The sequence below is a fragment of the Leucoraja erinacea genome, chromosome 32 (genome assembly GCF_028641065.1).
Source record: "Leucoraja erinacea ecotype New England chromosome 32, Leri_hhj_1, whole genome shotgun sequence".
Lineage (NCBI taxonomy): Eukaryota > Metazoa > Chordata > Chondrichthyes > Rajiformes > Rajidae > Leucoraja > Leucoraja erinaceus.
The window spans coordinates 4467722-4487898 of record NC_073408.1 but is presented as its reverse complement, the minus strand read 5'-3'; the positions used below and the strand labels follow the sequence as shown (position 1 = coordinate 4487898).

At 37.3% G+C, this 20177-nt stretch overlaps 2 protein-coding genes across 3 annotated transcripts in view; both read left to right on the top strand.

The window, feature by feature from the left end:
- Positions 1 to 20177, top strand: part of LOC129712294 (apolipoprotein A-I-like) — a 161017-nt gene that overhangs the window by 52628 nt on the left and 88212 nt on the right. The window lies entirely within an intron of this gene.
- Positions 1 to 20177, top strand: part of sik3 (SIK family kinase 3) — a 166177-nt gene that overhangs the window by 113103 nt on the left and 32897 nt on the right. For both annotated transcript variants that reach the window (XM_055660593.1, XM_055660592.1), the window contains exons 5-9: positions 950 to 1074; positions 1867 to 1990; positions 15493 to 15611; positions 17825 to 17935; positions 18263 to 18406. In XM_055660593.1, the coding sequence (XP_055516568.1) occupies positions 950 to 1074; positions 1867 to 1990; positions 15493 to 15611; positions 17825 to 17935; positions 18263 to 18406 (623 nt within the window). The remainder of the gene's footprint in view (positions 1 to 949; positions 1075 to 1866; positions 1991 to 15492; positions 15612 to 17824; positions 17936 to 18262; positions 18407 to 20177) is intronic.

Genomic DNA, 20177 nt, shown 5'->3' with positions numbered 1-20177 from the left:
AACGTTGCCTATTTCCTTCGTTCCATAGATGCTGCTGCACCCGCTGAGTTTCTCCAGCTTTTTTGTGTACCTTTGATCATCTTCTCAACTGTTTTGACACTATCTTCCCATCAATCTTCTGATATCTCTCTGATCAACTCTTCCAGGATATAATATTTTTTCCATTCCCTAAATTTGACCATTTCTACAATAGGAACTTTGTGTTTTGACCTTCTCAATTTGTTCCCTACCTTCTAAGATGTTCTCTGTCTCTACCTCCACTATGCAGTGATTCTATTATTCCTCTCCACACAATCCCCTGCCCATCCCTTTCTGCTGACTTTCGTTTTCCCGGCCTCAATGAATTCCCTTCATGATCTCTACCAATGTAATACGATGGGCATTTGCAGAGGAGCAGCCTTTGTGCCCATTTCCTCAAAACAAGGCATTTTTAGCTATGCACATTGTCTTAGGGAGCCTCATGATAAAATACCTGGGGAGTAATAACTGAGAATATTGACTAAAACAGTAATATGTTCTATTCCAGACATATCACTGCTTTTCCTCAACATTGTATTTGATTGCAATGTGTAAATCTACCACTTGGTAAATAAATATCCTTGATATTGTCCTTTCACCAGTGTAAGGTCAGAAAATGATAGCACAAGAAACAGCACTGCCTGCATATCCCTGTAGAGTTGCTCATCACTTGTATTGTTGTTTCTTCACTGTTACTGGGTCTAAGTCTGTAACTTTCTACCCAACAACACAGTGAATACTTTTACCAGCTGAGAATATTGACTTAAACAGTTCAAGCAAGAATAATATCCCATAAAATGAATGAAAAATCTTTATTGCAAAATACCAGGAAGTTGCATAAACATGTCTCTTTTTGTGACAATATTATCTAAAGATAACATAATCTGTAACGACACTACCTAACACTAAATTAAATTCATTTATATTTTAGACTTTGGATTCAGTAACATCTTTACACCTGGACAGTTGCTGAAAACATGGTGTGGGAGTCCACCGTACGCAGCTCCTGAGCTGTTTGAAGGAAAAGAATATGATGGCCCAAAAGTGGATATTTGGGTAAGTTTTAAGGACTATTTTATATTTTTAAATATTCTTATTTCAGGTATTCTTGATATATTTGCGTTTGCTCTTTGATATGACTGTTTTGTCCAAACTGACATAACATCTATAAAAAAATATCCATGAAACCTGTTTGATTTATTGTTAACTCCTTGATGAATGTATGTATCATTTCAGTGTGTATTAAGTAATTGAAAGATGATTTTGTTTTACTAAGTAATCAAGGAACACATGTGTTTCCACTAGTGTTGACAAACAGAGGCGTTTAATATCAATTTTGAAGTTAATTTCCGTGTTCTCATACGTTTTATTCAGAAACTTTTCTCACCCTCTCCCTCTGTCCCTTGTACTGCACTTTTCACAGTCAGCTTTGCATTAGATAAAATAACTTCTATATTTCATGCACAAAAATAAGAATATTAACCTATATAAGAAACATATTTTCTCAGTGTAGGATAAATGTTTTGTCTGATCGGAGAGAATTGTGTCAAATCATCAGTTTATACTTGAAACAATAATCTCAACACTGAGTAATGTATTGCTATGCTTTCAATTCCCTGAAAGATGTATATGCATGTAACTAATCACACCTTATTATCAATGGAGATATTCGTCTAGCTAGAGTTGAAAGTGGCAGACAGATTGAAGTGCTGCTGAGGAGTTTGCGATTTTGTTTTTTGCGTGTTTGCACCAGATATTAGCAGCAGTAGAGAAAGAAAGAACAGAATAAATAGTTAAATACCTAGTATGATTTATGGTCGTTTGAGTTACCTCATTTTTTTCTATCAGAGCTTGGGTGTGGTGTTATACGTGCTAGTATGTGGGGCATTACCATTTGATGGCAACACACTCCAGAACTTGCGGGCCAGGGTACTAAGTGGAAAATTTCGAATTCCATTCTTCATGTCCACAGGTAAGAGCATTGTTTTACATTAATCAATGAGTACAAAGGGGCTTTGAAATATTGATGGAATTCTGCAATGTAACTGGTGAGGAGTAAACCTAACCATGAGAATATTATTCATGAATTATTGATTCTGAGGTTTAATTAATGCAACAAGTTGAAAAGGCATCATTTGTGATGCAAGGTATTTAGGTTTTGATGTAAACTTTTATTCTGTATGGAGACAATAAGGAAGCAGATGCCAGTATATTTTTGAATGTGGCTTTAATCTAAATCCCATTGTAGTTTTTGTACTCACAAAGAATAACTGTAGATTTATATGATATTTGCCTTTTACAATTTAAAAATGTGGACTATTACTATTCCAGCACTTTCCTCACTTTTAATGGGAATGTTGACTATTTACTAAATTGGCACTTGCGTATGCAATTGAGAATTTTGAAAGTTGCTTTGATTTCTGAGTAATTTTCATTGTTTTTAATATTTCTCTAAGAATCCTAACGTGAAGGGAATTATTTTGATGAGGACAAATCTCTGAAAATGTAAGCAAATGTTATGATGCTACTTGAAAAGCAGGCATCATTGTTTAAATGGCTACCTTAACTGTAATTCTTAGGGTAGGAAATCTAATTATGAAATGTAGCACATCTTGCTAGCCTAGGCATTTGCCCAGAATGGCCACCTGTAGTCTTCACATGAAAACTACTTCTTACCACATCAAGATGTGGAGGCTGATTTTATTGGCCTGAAGCATCCTGGATTCCAGCTACTTGGTTTGAACCCCAGCTGGGCCTCCGGCTGTGAACAAAGGAAGCCCTGTCCCCCAAGAAACAACCTTAAAAGCATTGACAGTAGGGGTATTAATTAGTACGGGTGTCAGGGATATGGGGAGAAGACAGGAAAATGGGGTTAAGAGGGAAAGATAGATTAGCCATGATTGCATGACGGAGTAGACTTGATGGACCAAATGGCCTAATTTTGCTCCTAACACATGATCTTATGAAGTGGCAAAGCCTCATCTCCAAATATTCTAAATGAGACTGTTTAAATGTTACTAACTTTCAGTGACATTTAAACTACTAAAATTGAAGTAAACAATTTATTATAAATTAGAAAAGAAAGGATTACACCAACAATTAAGCTTAACATTATTGTTTCAAAATTAAGGGATATAACCCATCCCTATGTCTTCTAGTCAACAATATCCCAATCCAATTGAAATCAATTGGGTCGCTCTGTTAACTGGTCCGGAAGTTGAAAGACAATTTCTGTCTTCAAAACGTCACCCATCCTTTTTCGCCAGGGATGCTGCCAGACCTGCTGAGTTACTTCAGCACTTCATGTCTATCCCCAGCACAAATGTTGGGGAATCTCAGCAAGATGGCAGTTTGCCATCGGATCAGTGGCAGTGCAAGCCCACAGCTTTAGCATTCTGAATCTAAAGATGTCAGAACTTCTGTCTTTGACAATGCATGTGCCGTGGAGTCAACCCTACAACATTTAAGTGGCTACATGCCTGCATTTGGAACTTTAGGCATTCGCCAAAGTCCTGATACATTATATTTGTTAATTATTTTGAGATGTCGGAAGGATTTATTCCGTCTTGAATACCAATTTGGTTTGCACAGCACATTTTCAATGCCAACAGTTGTGTTCAGTATTCTATTTCAGAGTTTTCGATGCAGCCGAAAGTGACATGTATAACATGCTGAATGTTGAATTCATTGTAAATTGAGGATGCATATTTTTTTTTAAATCACAACATTGGTCTCACAAAAATTTACTTGGATTCTCATTCTTAAGTATTCTGCCTTTGAGGAATGTGAAAACACAAAAAGTCTAATCTCAGCATTTCTTGGGTAAGTAAGTAAGTAAGTTTGGGCAGGACTACTTGAGTATATTTTTGAATAGTATGTTTCTTTCATATTTGCTGGGGATGCATTGCTGCAGACACAGAAAAATCTGTATTACATGTTAGCAGGTAAAGCAGCTGGAGAAGAGTCTGGGTTTGATAGAGATGAAAGTTTAGCATCACGCAAATCTGGAAGTGGTTTAGCATCCTAGAAAGTTAGAACCATAGATTTTCTGGAAACTTTAGTGAGTCTAACGTAAAGAACATATTTAATATTTTTTCATGGAGTTGTACAACATGGAAAGAGAACCGTCTGCCCAACTTGTTCATGTCGACCAAGTTGTCTTTCTGAGCGACATGCATTTAGCCAGTATTCCTCTAAACCTTTCCTACCATCTACCTGTGAAAATATGTTTTAGTCTTTGTAATTGTACCAGCCTCTACCAATGTTTCTGTCAGCCCTTTTTATGTACCTACCACCCTCTGTGTGGATATTGTTCCCCTCAGATCCCCTTTAAAAATTTTCCCTCTCATCTTAAAACTCTGCCCTCTAATTTTAGATGTCCCTACCCTAAGAAAAAGTCTGTGACGATTCATCTATTCTGTGCTCTTATCTTATCTCATGATTTTATAGATCTCTATCATCATTTACTCTAATAAAAACAATTGCAGACTTTGCAGTCTATCCTTATAACACAAGTCTTCAGCACCAGCAACATCCTTGTTAATCTTTTCTGCATCTACTTTAGCTAATTACATCCTTCCTATTGTATGGCGACCGTCCTTGAACTCCTTCCACCATTTTTGTATCAAATTATCTCCCTGGCTAAAGCCAACAATATGGATGGGAAGGCAGCCAGCTGTGCAGAGGTGATTCTTATGTGGAGAGGGGAGGGTAATTCTGGGCGGTTAAAAGGTGGGGATAGAGGAACGGAACGGGAGTTTGCGGAGGGCAGGGTTGTACATGAGTTATCAATGGAGGATATTAGATATGTCTTTGGGATTGGACAGTAGAGGAATTACAGTGTCACATTGGATATTTGGGTGGCAGACGAGTGGGGGGGTCAGGATTTGGATATCAAATTGATATTTAAGTGGGTTGAAGGTCCTGGCTTTCTTGACCAAATTGTCTGCAGGCTTTCATTGTCTGTCCGCACTTAAGGATTTAACCACCAAAAGATTGTTGAAGCTGTGGAGCGACCATCCACAGTAGTCAATGCTTGCAGAAAAGGAGTCGTGTTATAGCATCATATTAGCATACCACAATTTTGTGTTCAAAGCTGGGATGTGAATATTGTTACCAGCAATATTTTATATTGATTTATTTTGTGCTTTAGTGAATGTTATGCATGATTGTAAATTGTAAAATTTCTCTAAATTTAATTCATAGTGCTGCAAAGTTAATGGTAAAATTGCAGTTCGTTCCACAGATGGCATATTATCTAAATCACAAAAATCTGGAGTAATTCAGCAGAACAGCAGCATCTCTGGAGAGAAGGAATGGGCGATGTTTCGGGTCCGAAACGTTTCCCATTCCTTCTCTCCAGAGACGCTGCCTGTCCTGCTGAGTTACTCCAGCTTTTTGTGTTTATCTTCGGTTTAGACCAGCATCTGCAGTTCCTTCGTACACATATTATCTAAATCAGTAGCTTAATGCAGCATTTACTGGACAAATAAGATAACGCTTTCTATCAAAATGGTAGTTTCTTCATTAACCGTGCAGTTTGAAAATTAATCGGCTATTTTTAACGAGAAATAATTTATGCAATGAAAATGTGTAAAATTTATAACTCAGGATCTCATTTGATCCTTTGCTTGTGTAGCAGTCGACAAACATTTTCATCGTCTAATTGCAGCATGAATATTCAGTTTGCTGCCCTGCAGGTTATAGTGAAGTATATATTTGCATGTGTTGAGGGTTTCTCCCTCAGTGCTTGAATCCCTAGCTGATTGTTGGTGAAAATATCTTCTTCATCATCCTTCTAATCCTCCTGTTCACAGTTTTAAATCTTTGTCTCAGGATTTCAGCCTCTCCCTACATGGAAATCGCTATGTTCTCTGTCTCTATATTGTTATACATGAGAATTAAGTCTCCCTCAATACCCTGTGTTCCAAAATATCAAACCCACCAAATATATATATTTGAATACAGATCTGTACCCAATACTAGTAACATAGCCTGACTTGCATTGTACATTTTTTTAGTAGAGCTTCTCTGGTTTTATGTTCTATGCCTTGGCTAATAAAGGAAAGCATTCCGATGGTGTTTGCTAATTTTAAGAAACTGTGGGTATGAACTCAATTTCCTTTGTTCCTTCACATCATTAAGCTACAACAAAGCTAGGAAATGCACAATAAATCCTCCCAACGTGTATTTCCTACCTTTGTTGCACCACTCCTAATGCATTACCTCACACCTCTCTAGATTAACCTCCTTTTGCCTCTTCTCTGTCCAGTTGATCAAACTCAATCTTCCTGCAGATTAAATTCAAAACAAGATTTTCTTCATCCCTCTAGTATGTTTATCGTGTCCTTCGCGTTCAAATCTAAATTATCGATACATAGCACAAAAAGCAAAGGACTGATTACTGAGCCCAATGGAAGAACTGCATTCCACTTACAATCACCTGTTTTAAACTGTAAATAAGTACGTACTGAATACTCAACAGTCTATAGAGGATTACTCTAACATTCAGTAAATTAGTCTAAATAATAGACCATTGTTATTAACCTCCCAAGGCAATGTTTCCATTCTTTGAGATTAGCATCCTTATAATGTCATATTCTCAAGTCCAGCTGTCAGTAATGTTTGTTTGAAAGCAATAGCGTACTCAAGTCACGGGCTATATTTGACATTGATTAATACTGACATTAATACAACAACTGGAGACTTAGTTGTTTTAATGTTGAGTAATTTTTAATTACAGTTATAAGCAATTTCTGAGTTTTTTCACCCAGAGAGTTGTGAATCTGTGGAATTCTCTGCAACAGAAGGCAGTGGATGCCAATTCGCCAGGTGTTTCTAAGAGAGAGTTAGATTTAGCTCTTAGGGCTAAAGGAATCAAGGGATATGGGGAAAATACAGGAACGGGGTACTGATTTTAGATGATCAGCAATGATCATATTGAATGGCGGTGCTGGCTCAAAGGGCCAAATGGCCTACTCCTGCATCCATTTTTCAATGTTTTTCTATGTTTCCAACTTGCCTTTCTAGTCCGAGAGTTTTATCTGATGTATCTGATTTTGTTAAATTTGCCATCTATCTAATCTGTTGTATCCCTTTAAAATTACAGAAACATTCTTATTTATATTTGTTTTTCTCTTGAATAACTTGTAAATGATGAATTAACAATGATTGTATATGACAAATTAAATGTTAGTAAAGGAAAAAAATATATCAATATTTAGATGCCCTTGTCACAATCGCTGTGACATCTTGTGTGTTTTTATGCCATTATAACACAGAAGTTTCATTGCCAAAAGTGCCATGTAGTATTTTCAATAATAAGCATTATTGTGTAGTAAGGAACTGTAGATGCTGGTTTTAAACCAAAGATAGGCACAAAAAGCTGGAGTAACTCAGCAGGTCAGCAGCATCTCTGGAGAAAAGGAATAGATGACGTTTCAGGTCGAGTCCCTTCTTCAGAGTGAAAGTTAGGAAAAGGGGAAGTGAGAGAGAGATATAGACGGTGATATAGAGAGATATAGAACAACTACCATGCCCTCCATTATGTTTGGGACAAAGATCCATCATTTATTTATTTGCCTCTGTACCTCACAATTTGAGATTTGTAATAGAAAAAAATCACATGTGATTATAGTGTACATTGTCAGATTTTAATAAAGGCCATTTTTATATATTTTGGTTTCACCATGTAGAAATTACAGCTGTGTTTATACATAGTCCCCCCCCCATTTCAGGGCACCATAATGTTTGGGACACAGCAATGCCATGTAAATGAAAGTAGTCATGTTTACTATTTTGTTGCATATCCTTTGCATGCAAAGACTGCTTGAAGTCTGTGATTCATGGACATCACTAGTTGCTGGGTGATGCTCTGCCAGGCCTGTATTGCAGCCATCTTTAGCTTATGCTTGTTTTGGGGGCTAGTGCCCTTCAATTTTCTATTCAGCATATAAAAGGCATGGTCAATTGGGTTCAGATCAGGTGATTGACTTGGCCACTCAAGTATTGACCATTTTTTTAGCTTTGAAAAGCTCATTTGTTGCTTTAGCAGTATGTTTGGGATCATTGTCTTGCTGTAGAATGAACTGCCGGCCAATGAGTTTTGAGGCATTTGTTTGAACCTGCGCAGATAGGATGTGTCTATACACTTCAGAATTCATTATGTTACTACCATCAGCAGTTGTATCATCAATAAAGATAAGTGAGCCAGTACCTTCAGCAGCCATACATGCCCAGGCCATAACACCCCCACCACCGTGTTTCACATATGAGGTGGTATGCTTTGGATCTTGGGCAGTTCCTTCTCTCCTCCATACTTTGTTCTTGCCATCACTCTGATATGTTAATCTTCATCTCATCTGTCCACAAGACCTTTTTTTCCTGAACAGTGGTTGCTCTTTTAAGTACTTATTGGAAAAACTAACCTGGCCATCCTATTTGTGCAGCTAACCAGTGGTTTGCATGCAGTGTAGCTTCTGAATTTCTGTTCATGAAGTCTTCTGCAGACAGTGGTCATTGACATATCCACACCTGACTCCTGAGGAGTGTTTCTGATCTGTCGGACAGGTGTTTGGGGATTTGTATTTATTATGGAGAGAATTTTGTCATCAGCTGTGGAGGTCTTCCTTGGCCTGTCAGTCCCTTTGTGATTAGTAAGAGTACCAGTGCTCTCTTTCTTAATGATGTTCCAAACAGTTGATTTTGGTATGCTTAAGGTTTGACTGATCTCTCTAACAGTTTAATTCTTGTTTCTCAGTCTCATAATGGCTTCTTTGACTTTCATTGGCACAACTTTGGTCCTCGTGTTGATAAACAGCAATATAAGTTTCCAAAAGTGATGGAAAGACTGGAGGAAAGACTAGGTGCTGAGAGCTCTGTTATACCTGAATTAAGGAGGCAATTAAATGCACCTGAGCAATTACAAACACCTGTGAAGCGATGTGTCCCAAACATTATGGTGCCTTGAAGTGGGGAGACTATATACAAACACAGCTGTAATTTCTACATGGTGAAAACAAAATGTATAAAAATGGCTTTTAATAAAACCTGACAATGTGCACTTTAACCACATGTGATTTTTTTTCTATCACCAATCTCAAATTGTTGGGTACGGAGGCAAATAAATAAATGATGGGTCTTTGTCCCAAACATTATGGAGGGCATTGTGAATGAAAAAAATGCAAAAAAAGTTATAATGATCAAGGAAACGGTCTATTGTTGTCTGTGGGCTAGTTATACAGACAATGAAACTCACCAGATTCACCACAGTGATGCCAGCAATGTGGGTGTCCTAGGAGGAGAGATTGAACAAGTTTGGCTTGTATCTTCATTCATTGAAGTTTACAAAAATGAGAAGTAAATAAACTATGCTGAGAGGGATTGACAGGACAAATACTGAGAGGCTGTTTCCTCCCCCTGGAAGTTTTGGAAATGGGATTCAGAAGCTCAGGATAATTGTTTGGCCATTTGGGAACAAGATAAGGATACGTTTCTCTCAAAGGGGATTTTAAATTATTGGATCCCTGGAGTTTCAATATCATACAATACACATATTGTAGATATGTATCACAGATGTAAAATCAGTGCTGTGATCAATAGGCTTTTGGATAAGAGGGAATTCAAGGTCAGAAAAAATGCATTTGAGATATAGGGATCAGCTATATCAGCACCGACATTGAATGTCCATGCCAGCTTAAGGATGTGTGTGAACATCTTCCCGAATCTATTTCTTATGTTCTTGTGCTCTTTTGATGAAAATATTTAATGAATATACTGTAGTTGATTGCTTTGAATCTGTACTATTTAAGTTGTGTTAAAAACTCATACTTGCAAACATTTTAATCGGTTTACCTCTACCTTTCTCTATGCTATTAGAAACCTATTGATTTCTTTAAACACTCGTACTCAGTGTTAATTTGAATTAGTCAAAGCTTTTAGTGGCACTTCAACGCTTTGACATTCTTTCTAATATCCAAACATAAAATTCTATTGCAAGATGAAGCACTAGCTCTGCCTCTGCAATTTATACTCATGCATATTACATCTAGTTATATATTTTTTTAGAGTATTACGTATTTTCTTTTCACTTACATTCCTAATCTCTCAGCTTTCTTATTCAAGTTTTATTTGCTCATCTATGTTATCAATTTGCTTGGCCTCTTAGATGTATTAAACTTGTCTACTTAAAACTTTACTGCGTATTTGAGTTTTTATCTTCCGGATGGGTAATGGACTTGTACCTTAAACAGTTACTTAAAGTTCTTGTACTTTATGTTTTTATATCATCTGTGAAGTTTGGAGAAATTGTTTGCAGCGTAAGATCAGGCCTTTTAGATCATTGTCTGCATTATGAAGAAACAGAATGACCTTTCAATGCCTAAAAGTAGACCTGCAAATATATTCTGGTGACAAACTCTGTGGTGTTAAAACAGAGCTTGCGGTCACATACTTCGAAGACCTGGAAAGAGGCCAGGATCCAGTTCCACCGCTTGAAAAAACACTAAGGTATGAAAATAATATTCTAGTAACACAAAAATTATAGATTAAAAAATTACTATTTATATACATGGAGGAAAAAGCTGAGTTTACGTTTTAATATGTCATCAGTCAGCTTTGCTAATAAAAAAATATATAGGTAAAGTGTAGTATAGAAAGAAAATCATGCTCCAAATCACCATGTAGCGATTAACACTGCCGTAAGATAAAATTACCAAATAGGAGAGCATACTTTAATCAAAAATGCAGAAATAATTTCAGCAAATGTATGTTCAAAGATCTTGAGAATCAGTGAATTACAGTTATTTAAAAGCCAATTGTTATACTTTTAACAGTATTTTCGTTGTAAACACTTTGAGAATTCATTCCCTTAATTATTTACGTAATGCTGCAATCTCAAATTTAGAAATGTTTATTTATATTCTTAATATTCCAATTTTCCTCTTTGCAGGAGAAGATAATCATCGAAGGAGCACGAGCCACTGGGATACAAATTGTCACCCATTGCAGCTTTATGAAATGGCAGGATGAACATTTGGTGACATAGATTTGGTGACATAACACCGAGAGCTATGGTGACAATGACATGAATTGGAATTTGATGGTCAGCAGATTTACAGTGAAGGTTCGATGTGCTGATATCTGCTTGCGGCTTGCTTCTGAATGCAGATCTTAAATGGCCTTTTTTCCACTGGATGATGTTATCACACATGGGCTGTCTTCATCACTTAACTGCCGACATGCACACGGTATTACAACTTAGTTGGAGAAGATTTATGGCTATCCAGGAGAGAGAATGTAAGATATCTGCAATATGCCACTCGCCTATGTTTGCACATTAACGTCCACCATAATGCTGAGGACAAGGAGCATGAGCAGTAGCTGCCAATTATGGTATTCATTGCTTTGAAGAAGGCCTGTGAAAGGAATAGTATACTTCAGCCCCAAAATAATCAAGCATACATCTAATTCTGCTTCTGAATCAAGCACACAGCAGATTCTGCTTCTAACTTTTTGAACTCTATGCACATTCATCAGGACTTGTGCACCCCAGTTGGCTAAGCAGCTGTCCATCATTGCTGTTGGATTCGTTATAAGAACACTGGCACATGAGTTAATAATTAGCAACTTGTAAACAAAGAATGAATACACATATAATGTCACATGCACTCATGAAAATTTAACTTTTGTAGTTCCTAATCTGTTACTGTACAATAAAATGAATTGTTTTTGAAAGGTAACACAGATTAAATGTGTATGCATGCAAGTATGCATGTATGTGTGTATGTGCATAGTATTTTTGTCCTAGAACGGTGTGACTGTCCCCAGTTGTTCATTGAAACTGCTCATCCTTCTAAGTACCATTTACAAGAGGTACTCATCATATTGTGAGCTGTGTTCAGACTCAATTCAAAGAGTTAAGAGAGCATTACGGTAACTTGCTATACCACCTAAACCTAAATATTAAAAATATTTCTACCAAATATAAAAAATTACATTTTATATGCTTTCATGGTTATTTCTGTTGCTGTGAGAGCAAATGCAAGCTGCATAACTGATTATTTCTGATGCAGATTTTTCATATATTTACTTCAATTAGAGTCCAGAGGGGAATAAATAGAGTGAGGTATTATGTTAGAAATACATAATACAGTCAGATCTAAAAGAACGTAGTTTGTTAGAAATTATTTGTTGTTTACTGATCCTGTTTGACACCAGGGATTCTGCTGAGTGCTAATAAGCCATTCATTACTTGATGCCCATGTGATATATATAGTAAGGTAAAATATATGTTGTTATAGTTGTTACATACTGTGAGGTATAGTTAGGCCAGCACAGTGGCGCAGTGGTGGAGTTGCTGCCTTACAGAGCCTGAGCCCCGGATATCATTCTGACTATGGTTGCTCTCTGTATGGAGTTTGGGCGTTCTCCATGTGGGCGTGTGGGTTTTCTCCAGGTCTTCCAGTTTCCTCACATTCCAAAGACGTGCAGGTTTGTAGGTTAATAGACCTCTGTAAATTGTCCCTAATGTATAGGACTAGAACCAGTATACAGTGATTGTTGATCGGCTCGGACTCGGTGGGCTGAAGGGCCTGTTTCCATGCTAATCTATCTCTAAACTAAACTAAAAAAAAATTAAATGTTGCATAATTTGATTCTCATTTTCCATCATGTTGTTGTATATATTGTATCTCTGAGCCATTTTAATGGATGGACAATGTATATTTTGTGGTAAGAATGAATATACCAATGCTAATGAAAATTGACAGTTTGCAACTGAATTTCTCTCTCCCCACCTTAGCACATGACATTTACAAAGAAACTGAAGCTTTGCTGTATTCAAAATGTTTTGACCTTCTCATTGCAGTGTCCATGTGATTGAGAAGCTCATACTCAATGTTCAGTGCACACTGGTCACAACTCATATTGTTACAAGACAATAATTTACTGCCCAACTTTGGAAAAGGCATGATTAGTACGTTTGCTGATGACACTAAAGTGGATAGTATCATAGATAGTGAAGATGGTTATCCAAAATTACAGCAGAATCGTGAACATTTGTGCAAGTGGACTGAGGAATGATTAATGGAGTTTAACACAGATGTGGAGAGGTGTTGCATTTTGGAAAGTCAAACTAGGACCTTCGCAGTGAGTGGCAGGCGCCTGCAGAGTGTTGTAGAGCAGGATCTAGGAGTCCAGGTACATAGTTCCTTGAAAGTGGCTGACTGGTAGATTGGCTGATCAAGAAGGCTTTTGGTATATTGGCCTTCATCGGTCAGGGTATCGAGTATAGAAGTAGGGATGTTATATTATAGTTGTACAAAACGTTGCTGAGGCTGCATTTGGAGTAATATGTTGAGTTTTGGTTACCCTGACATAGGAAGGATGTTATTAAGCTGGAAATAGTGCGGAGATTTATGAGAATGTTGCCTGGACTTGAGGGCCTGAGCTATAGGGAGTGGTTGGGGATCTAGGACGTTATTCCTTGGAGTGCAGGACGATGAGGGGTGGTTTTATAGAGGTGTATAAAATTATGAGAGGAATAGATAGGGTAAATGCACAGTCTTTTACCCAGAACAGGTGGAATCAGGAATTAGGGGACATTGGTTTGAGGTGAGAGAGGAAAGATTTAATAGGAACCTGAGGGGCAACATTTTCATACAGTGGGTGGTGGGTTTATGGAACAAGCTACCAGAGAAAGAAGTTGAGGCAGGTACAATGACAACAGGAAAGGTTTAGATGGATGTGGGCCAAACCCGGGCAGGTGGGACTAGAGTAGATTGGGCATCATGGTCGGTATGGGCGAGTTAGGCCAAAAGTCCAATTGAACTTAAGCAATAGCATGCAAATTAAATTCTCAGAATTGCTTAGAATATTTGGGCGAGAAAATTATTTAAACAATTAAAATTTAATTTTGAGCAATTTCTGAAAAACTGTTTTTTGCTGTTTTTTCTTTACATTTATTCTGAGGTAAAAATTCCCCAAGTGACATCAAGCGTAGTGCAATGCTCACTGGTCTGAAAACGGAACTTATTTACTCGCAGAGCAATCGTATTTTGTGAATCCTAATTCCCTGAAACCTGTGTTTTAAAGGACAATGCTCAAACTGCATTCTTCATCAATACAAAGATCCCCGATTCCTTGTGACCCCAAATGCAACCACAATAGGATTAACAAACTCATCAAGAAGGCTGGCTCAGTCCTGGGGGTGGAGTTGGATTCATGGGAGGTGGTCTTGGAGGGGAGGATGCTCCTCAAACTGCGGAGCATCTTGGACAATACAGCTCACCCACTCCATGACACACTGGTCAACCTGAGGAGTACTCACACTTTAATTTCATGTATTCTGTTTTTTTCCTAACTGTTGGCATATCAATTAATTTCCCTCCTGGGATAAATAAAGTTCTATTACATCGTATATATCTGAACTGCCTTATCCAAAAGGTGAGGATCATGATTGCATTTAGCCACCTAGCTGTAGAATTGTACAAACCATTGCTAGACTCTTCACGTCCTGCAGTTTGTTCCTCACTGCTGAACTGAGGAGGGGGTATCACCCTGACCGCACTTTAGGAGAGGAAACCTATTTGCTTTCCCTATTGCTCATATGAGCAGGTAGATTGAGCAAATGTGTTCAGTCCCCCTAAAGCCCCCGTCCCACTTTCACAACCTAATTCACGACCTTTTTTGCCCGTGGACATTTTTCATCATGCTAGAAAAAAAGCCCTGACCTACATGATGCCACGAGTACCTACGACCTCCTATGAACTACCTACGACCTCGTGACGACCATGCTGCGAGTAAGAGGCAAGGGCAAACTCGGCAGAGGTTATGAATTAGGTCGTGAAAGTGGGACGGGGCTTAACAAAGAACTGCACCTGGAGGGTTTTAATGGACCATTGCAAAAAGAAAAGCATATCTCTTGTATACTATCCTTTACTGGTCTCTCCAATCCCTATGACCACAAAGAACTGGCTGCAACGGTCATACCTACTGTATTATGCTGAGGATTGCAAGAACTTGTAGAACATCCCTTCAGAAGGCAACATTAAAATTGATAATGCCAGTTTTAGGGCATTGTTACACAGGAAAACCTGACACGTAATTGTGTAAATTTTGCAGTTGTGAGTTTTGATTTTATGTGATTTTTATAAACATAATTTGGGTGGCCCACGGTGCTGTTTTAATAGCAATAAAATAGTGTGGAATTATCAATAGTTTATAGAATATGCATCTTTTTCAGAATAATCCTGTATCATACTGTCCCATGCAGCAGCAGGCTCTTTATAAGCTTCAACATCCTTCCTTAAAATCCTTGCAAAACATTCCTGTATCCACCATACAAGATGTCATTGTATTTCTTTTTAATTATTCATTTAAGACGCTGTGCAATTTTGATCATTTTAAATGTAATCTACAAAATAACTGAAGCTAACTATGTGGGTTTGTTTGCTGATTACACTTGTTTCCTTTCAGAATGTGAACACTTGATCCGACATATGCTTGTGTTAGAACCAAGTAAACGCCTATCTGTGGAACAGATCTGCAAACATAAATGGATGAAAATAGGTGATCCTGATCCAGAGTTTGACCGGGTGAGGATAATTCAATGCCTACTTACTATGATCTAGAAATATGCCTTTTGCCCATTAGTTCCATGCTAGCTCCAAGTAGAGCAATCCACCAATTCTATTTTACCTCTCTTATTTTCCTGTAACTTGTTCTCTCACTTGCCCCACGACTCCCTTTTTGATTCTATTTCAGACTGAAGAAGGGTGCCAACCTGAAATATTGTCTATCCATTCATTCTACAGATGCTGTGGCACCCACTGAGTTACTCTAGCACTTTGTGTTTTACTCAAGATCGCAGCATCAGTAGTTTCTTGTGTGTCCCTTTTTGATTATTTTGCCACTTACCACACGAAAGTGGAAATTTAGTCAATTAACGTACCTGCATAAGTCTGGGAGGCAACCAGAGCACCACAATGGAAACTCGTACAACCACAGAGAGAATGTGTAAAACACCCCTGGATCTCCTCTCTCCCACCTCAAAACGTTCACTTTAAAAAAAAAAAAAAAAAAAAAAACACTGCCGTTGAAAGAATGTTCAGATTGTTGCTTGACTGTACTGTCAGTGTTATTGTATGGTAAGAGATTTTATAGCAAGAAAGTTTGACAGTTAATTTGATTTACTTGGCTGAAAGTCTAAAATAATCAGTGGCTCAGTCAAGATATAATTAATTCTTTACATTTGAAGATGAAATTGCAATAGTGGACTACCTTACTTTAGCTCATTTCCATTTTCTAAAAAAAACTTTGCCCATTTCATTAAAAGAAAGTTCCAAGTCATTTGATACAATCAATTAATGTGGCTTAGATCCACATATTTCATCAATGGATTCTGCTCTGCTGCTCGAGCCTCGGTTATTTTTTCCTCCAAGTAGCTTCAGGTTATATCTGCAAGCCTTGCTAATTTAATTGATTAAATATTACCATCTCCACAGCTGGCCTCAGAATCCCTAACCTTAGGGAAAAAAACTCCTGTTCTTATAATCTTGTAAAGGTTAGGTGAGGAAAGCAATAGATATAGCTGCAATGATATATGGGTGAATAATTTGCAAGCAGATATATTTCACTAAATCAATTACTGTCAAGGTTGTGAAACGTGGAGTTCAATCTGAGCTACTTGCCTGGGAGGTAAATGAAAAAGCTTTTCCACTGCTGGTGAATAAGACAGTTATGATATATATGCACTTTAATACAGATTAAAGGTTATAATAATGAGGATTTTGCTTTTCATATTTAAAGCATCACGGCTAAGTAATGAGTGCCAAAGTTGTGAGCAAAATAATTAGATACAAGTAAAATCTTTATTGTGTCAGTTTCACTCAATGCTTGTAACTTAGCCTATGAGAATGTTATTGATTCAAATCCAAGAACCGGAACAATAGGCTGACATTTCAGTGCAGTACATAAGTTGTTAGATATGCTGCCATCAAATAATAATTTAAACCAAGGTCATGTTGGCCATTAAGGTCAATGACCAAAGAGTACGAGAGGTCTCTCAGTGTCCCGCCCAACATTCATCTTGCGTCCAATCTCACCAAAATCTTATCAAATAGAAAAATGTTTGCATGTGTAATTTTTGCAGCTTCAGGAGATTCAGATGTGCTTCATAGCCAACCAAGTACTTGAAATGAAATCGCTGTTAAATGGCAACCATTTTACATATTGTAAAGTACACCAGACAAACAAATTACAGGTTTTTAGTGGTGATCGAAGGTGATTTTTTTGATCTGAAAACAGCGAGAAATCCCTTGCCTTTAAAGGAGCAATCAAATCTCTTGTTCTCCTGGTGTGAAAGATAACAATGCTGATAAGGAGCACTTCATTGAACTATAACTTAAAACGTTAGACTTTTAACTTAAAACATAGGCTTTTAATTCAGAAATAAGAATGCTTCCATAGAACATGCTATATACTTATTTGCTATGAACATTTGCTCATATCATCAAATGAATTGACTTCAAAGTAATTAATTGACTGTTATGTGCCTTGGGAAGTTCTGAGGAGATATAAAATGCTATAAAAACCTCTAAACCTGCAGTGAATTTGAGCGATTCTGCTGTTTTACATCAGTATGATTCAAATTTAAATTTTCTAAACAAATAACGCGTGTTAAGCAACTCTTATTTTTATGCATGCTATACATCGATAAAACTTCCAGTTAATGCAGTTAAAATGCAAATTGCTGTAAAGTTAATTGAACACAAAGTTATATGCTTAATTATGTTAACGGTGTTCTTAGTTAATAACAGAATCTAAGCAAGTCAAAGTGGAAATCAAGACGGAGCCTCTGAATGAACAAGTACTCATATACATGACGGAATTGGGTTTGGAAAGAGAACGCACACTGCAGGTATTGTAGCAATCTTTTATTTTGTGTTTGTGTACTGCCCAAACTGTGTAGAGTTATTCACTTTTTAACATTTGAACTCTTACATTTAATTATTTTTGATACATGTTTTTAGTACCTTAATCTATGTCAGCATTGATTTGTTGTTATTGTTGTTGTATTGTCAACACCAACTAGTTTGCCAGTATAAGGTTACCATTGGTAACGTAATCAGAACGCTTGGCTTGTTGAATTAACAAATTGATCTGGCTCTGAATAAGAGTAAATTGATATATTTCCAATCAGTTTCCATACAGGTCAGTTTCACATGGGTTTTAATTTTACTTTCAGTCATTGAAGACAGATGCCTATGATCACTTCAGTGCAATTTACAGTCTGCTGTGCGACAAAGTAAAGCGGCACAAGACGTTGCGCATATCTGCACCTCCAAGTGTTCCTCGCTCTATGCCTTTCCAGTCACCTGCAAACGTCCAGGTTAAATACCCGTGAATTTCATAGATCCTTGTCTAATATTGCATAATTATCTTTGGTAAAATTAACCTGAAGAAATGTATAAGCAGGAACTGCAGATGCTGGTTTAAACCGAGATCTTCTGAAGAAAGATCTTCTTCTGAAGAAGGATCTTGACCGAAACATCACCCATTCCTTCTCTCCAGAAATGCTGCCTGTCCTGCCGAGTTACTCCAGCTTTTTGTGTCTATTTTCAAATTAACCTGAAGCTTCATTCAGAATAGGTAGCAAAGATTCACATAGAATTGGTCCAGGGATGGCTGGTTTGCTCTCTGGAATATATCAAACTCTGCAACAGCGATATAACAATTCTATTTTCATAACCCTTCGTGGCAGGAAGTATCAAAGATTCATAACCTTCCAAGGAAAAATATAGACCATTATATATGGGAACATTATTTTTAAACAGTGACACCTAGTTTGAGATTGTCCCAAAAGATTGTCTCTAGATCCACCTTGCCAACACCCCTGTGCTTCTTACTTGACATAGAACCATAGAACAGTACAGCACAAGAAGAGGCCCTCATTCCACAATGACGTTGCTGAACATGATGTGAAGATCATCATGTTCCTACCTGCACCTAACCCATAACCCATATCCCTCCATTCCCGGCATATCCATATGCCTATCCAAAAGTTGTGTAAATGCCACTAGCATATCTGCACCTAGACCAGCAAAGGAGAGCGGCTTTCCTGAAGGACATTAGTGAACCAGATAGCATTTTATGGCAGTCCAGTGGAGTCACGGTTAGGCGTCATGAGGGTTTTTTTTTGGTATTTCCAAACTTTTATTCATTTCTTTGAATTTACTATCCTTCACATAAATGTTTTGGTCCTCAACAAAAATTGTATGGGACTATCATCCACCAATTATATTCATCTCCACACGTTCAGTTTCACTGGAGTAATTGAAACCAAGCATAGAGAGGTGAGGATAACAATTGACTGTCGTCACACACTGTTAGTGGGTTTGATCGCTGATCATTTTTCTTTATTTGGATGACATATTAAATGTGTGTATATATCTCATTAATATCAGAACATTAGGTACATAGTACATATTCTTAATGAAAAGTAGTGATATCAGTGAGAAATAAACGTACATTAATAGCGTTTAAAAAAAAAAAATTATGATCTAACTAATCAACTTAGTGTGTCTTAATATGTCAAGATGTTAAATCCATACACTTCGAGCTTTTTATGACAAGAAAAATAACAGTATAACAATCATTGCACAAAATGTCAGCAAGGAAGACATTAACCAGTTTGATAATAAAACAGGCAATGCTGGAAATACTCGACAGGCAAGGCACCATCTGCTGAAGCAGAAACAGAATTAACATTTCAGATCAATGACCTCTTATCAGAATCACAACCGATGAGAGGTCATCAACTTGAAACTAACTCCCTTTTCTTCCTCTCCACAGACATTGCCTGACCTGAACTGCTGAGTCTTTCCAGTATTTGTGTCTGTATTTAAAATTTCCAGCATCTGCAGTTTCTTTTTGCTTTTTGTAACAATTCTCTAATAGAGAGGTACAACTCTCAGCAATGTCATTTGAGATCTTGTTCCATTGCTTGATTCAAGTAATATTTGCTTGTGCAATTTAATTTTGTAAGTGAACTGTCACATGTTAGAATTGCATGATTTCCTAGAATTTCATACACCAGATATTAAGTATTGGCGTGGCTCAATGCCAGCGTTTCCCTTTGTAGTGATGGACCTTGACAAAAC